General features: G+C 46.3%; 1 protein-coding gene across 1 annotated transcript; it reads right to left on the bottom strand.

Annotated features, from left to right (window-relative positions):
• Positions 1-474: 474 nt before the first annotated feature.
• LOC115786557 (uncharacterized) lies at positions 475-1,885 on the bottom strand. The gene is made up of 5 exons (XM_030738746.1): positions 1,608-1,885; positions 1,346-1,512; positions 1,181-1,267; positions 841-1,075; positions 475-797 (listed from the first exon to the last, which is right to left on the bottom strand). Exons 2-5 carry the CDS (start codon positions 1,394-1,396, stop codon positions 475-477), a joined length of 696 nt encoding a protein of 231 aa, XP_030594606.1. The 5' UTR covers positions 1,397-1,512; positions 1,608-1,885.
• Between the last annotated feature and the right edge of the window lie 1,072 nt (positions 1,886-2,957).

Genomic DNA, 2,957 nt, shown 5'->3' with positions numbered 1-2,957 from the left:
TTGCAGTTTTACTTCACACTCATCTTTGTCAACAAGGGGGTGGGACGAGAGAGAAAAAACACATTTTATGGGAAAAAGATTCAACAAGAGCTGTTCTTCATAATACACAGAGAACACGTGAAAACATAGTTGGTGCTGAAAGTTTTAAATTTGTATTGTTGAAAACAACAAAACCTTTAAGCTTATAAAAATCCCAGACGCTGTCTTGCTGGGTCCAGCTTTCGGGGACTCCTGAGTCTCTCATTTATCCTCCTTCTAATGTTGTGCCATTGTTGCCCGGACAGGTCTGGAAATCTCTGCTGTACACAACAGACAACCTTCTCCTTGACCTGCCGTGGCAACTCATCCTTCCCGTTTGTTCCGCTCCAGTTGACCCTCTTTGCCCAGCTCTGATATGTTTCAAATGGCGTTATAGCCATGAAAACATTAGCGGCATAATTTTCAGGGCGATATTCACCGCGCAGAAAGCAGTCTTTATAAAACTCCTCGTCGCGCTCGGCGGTCAGAGCCCTCACGCTGGGGAGTTGTGTGGCCGGTGTAGGCGGTGTTGGAACCAATGGTGGGATGCTTCCCGGGCCCTCCCTGGGTGGCACTGGGGTTCTCTCTTGAGACGGTGGGGAAGGGATGGGAAGGTAAAGCCATCGTGCTGGCGTAATGGACCCGGTGTTCGTTGAGGACGGGATGGTAGGTTCGTCCTCTCTGGCTGGTGTTGTGTTTACTGATGAAGGTGGAGAGGGGACTGAGAGAGTACGCCGGCGGTCCCCTATAGACTGTGGTGTCGAAAGGGCCTCTTCTCTCTGCACAGGAGAGCCTGCATTTGAAAAAACTGACGCCTGATACTCTCGGGCGGATGTGTTTCCAAAGCGGTCAGTCTTTCCATAACGCTGTCCAAAGTAGCCCTTAACGTGGCACATCCTTCGCACTCCACCGGCGGTGCAGGCGCAGGCCCGTTAGAGTGTTCAAGCTGTGCCTCAATGGCACCCAGTCGTTTTCTTAAGCTGGAAAGTTCATGGACATACTGCTGTTTCCAGGTGCTGACTGGGCCCACTCCTTTCTCAACGCAAATGGTGGAAGCCTGTGGAAAAAAATAAAATCAGTGTTACTTATGTGTCACGCAAAAGCATCTTGACCTATTTAAAAACACGTCACACTGCATAAAATATAGAACAGCAAAACTTACTGCTTTCTTCTTCACCAAGCGAACAGTCTTCTTTGGCGGCACTGTTGATGTTTTTTTCCGTTTTATCTGTGGAGACGGCATCTTGCCCTGGGCAAAATCATGGTAGCATTTTAGGCAACGTACTGTCATAACGATAAACATCATACTGTGTTACTGTCTCCTTACCTTTGGTGCAGGCCGTTTTGGTCCGTGTTTGTAAAAAGCCGGAGCCTCCATCCTCCAAATGAATCCGTGGCACAAATGCAGAAAAGTGGCGTTTCACAGACCTTCAGCTCTATTTATCTTCTGCATACTGAACTGTAGGTGTGATTGTTGCTCATTGGTCAGACTACCTGTAGGAGCAGTTAGCCAATCACAAAATTCCGTTAAGGTATGACAGTATACATGCAGTACAGTTCATTGTGTCAGCCTTGTACTGTTCAACTACCATTGCAAGATTGAAGCCGAGATGACTAAAATCAGCAAGGAGAACTCTCGACAGATCCGGCTCATGAAGTCAAATGGAAAATCAGCAGTGGAGATTCAAAAGCATTTTGCAAGCCTGGGCATCAAAGTGTCACTGCGCTGTGTTCGCTACCACTACAGGGAAAGGAAACGTCGACCTGCAAAGCCAAGTAAACTGCAAAAGTAAGCCATTACATTATAATGCTCCAGATTTTGTTAGCAAGTTTAGTTGCTATTCTATAGCACCATATTAAAAATGGCCTTCTGATGTTCCGATCTCTAATGCTTTATAATTATTCTTCTTATTATTGTACTTCCGCAGTGATGTTATGCTTGCTATTGATAACATGACAAAGGCCAATGATGAGATGACCGCCAATGTGTTACAAAAGCACCTCCTGGGAAACATGGGGAAATCGTTGAGTCTGACAAGCATTCGTCGTGCCAGAAGACATCTTGGGTGGAGATATGGAAAGACCCGATTCTTCCCAATGATAAAGGAGCGTAATAAGGAGGCAAGGCTTCAGCAGGCTCTTCAGTGGATAGAGTCGGGAGAAATATGGCATGACGTGCTTTTCACTGACGAAACAACCGTGGCTCTAGAGCAATACGCGCGGTGCAGTTTTCAAAGGAAAAACCACTTTGTTCCCAAATCAAAGCCAAAACATCATGATTATCTAGACAACTTGAGCTTACATGGGGAAATATATATGTTACATTTCACATGGGCATAAAATCATTAAAATGATTAATTTACTGATTAGCTTCAATGCTTCAACAGGATTCCCACTTTTCATTATATACAGAATCAGGGGCGTAGCGGCCATCGGGAGGTTTCGCCAACCGGCCGGTCATTCCCAGGCCAAACCGGCTGGTGATCAGAATTATTATTTTATTTTTTACCCAATTTCGCTGGCGATGCAGCACTCGCAGCCTCTCCGAGGTCCTGGGCTGAACTTCAAGCTCAGCCCGTCTCTCGAGACAAGACTCACTGCGCCACTATAATGACCGCTTTAATCTCATCTTTCTATTGTTTTTTAATGGACAGTTCCACTTACAATTACAACACAGCCTAGCAATCAACAGGCGTATTGTACTGATGCTTAATCCCAGCGCTCTCTGACACCCTTGGCCTTTTGTACCGGGGCCACCCCAGGGCGTCTGCTCCCGGTCAGTGTGAAATCCGATTAGCATGATAGGCCTTAGTAAACGCTGCTTCCAGGTGTGCCTTAGCATAATTGCGTAGTAAAAATGAGCCATTTGGCGAAGGCTAATTTTTTCTTGGTATCTGCACATCCAGTCGTCTGGCATGCAGGACACATGCAGGCTACTG

The sequence above is a fragment of the Archocentrus centrarchus genome, chromosome 10 (genome assembly GCF_007364275.1).
Source record: "Archocentrus centrarchus isolate MPI-CPG fArcCen1 chromosome 10, fArcCen1, whole genome shotgun sequence".
NCBI classification, from domain to species: domain Eukaryota; kingdom Metazoa; phylum Chordata; class Actinopteri; order Cichliformes; family Cichlidae; genus Archocentrus; species Archocentrus centrarchus.
The sequence above is the reverse complement of the archived record's forward strand: the minus strand, read 5'-3'. Positions and strand labels throughout refer to the sequence as shown.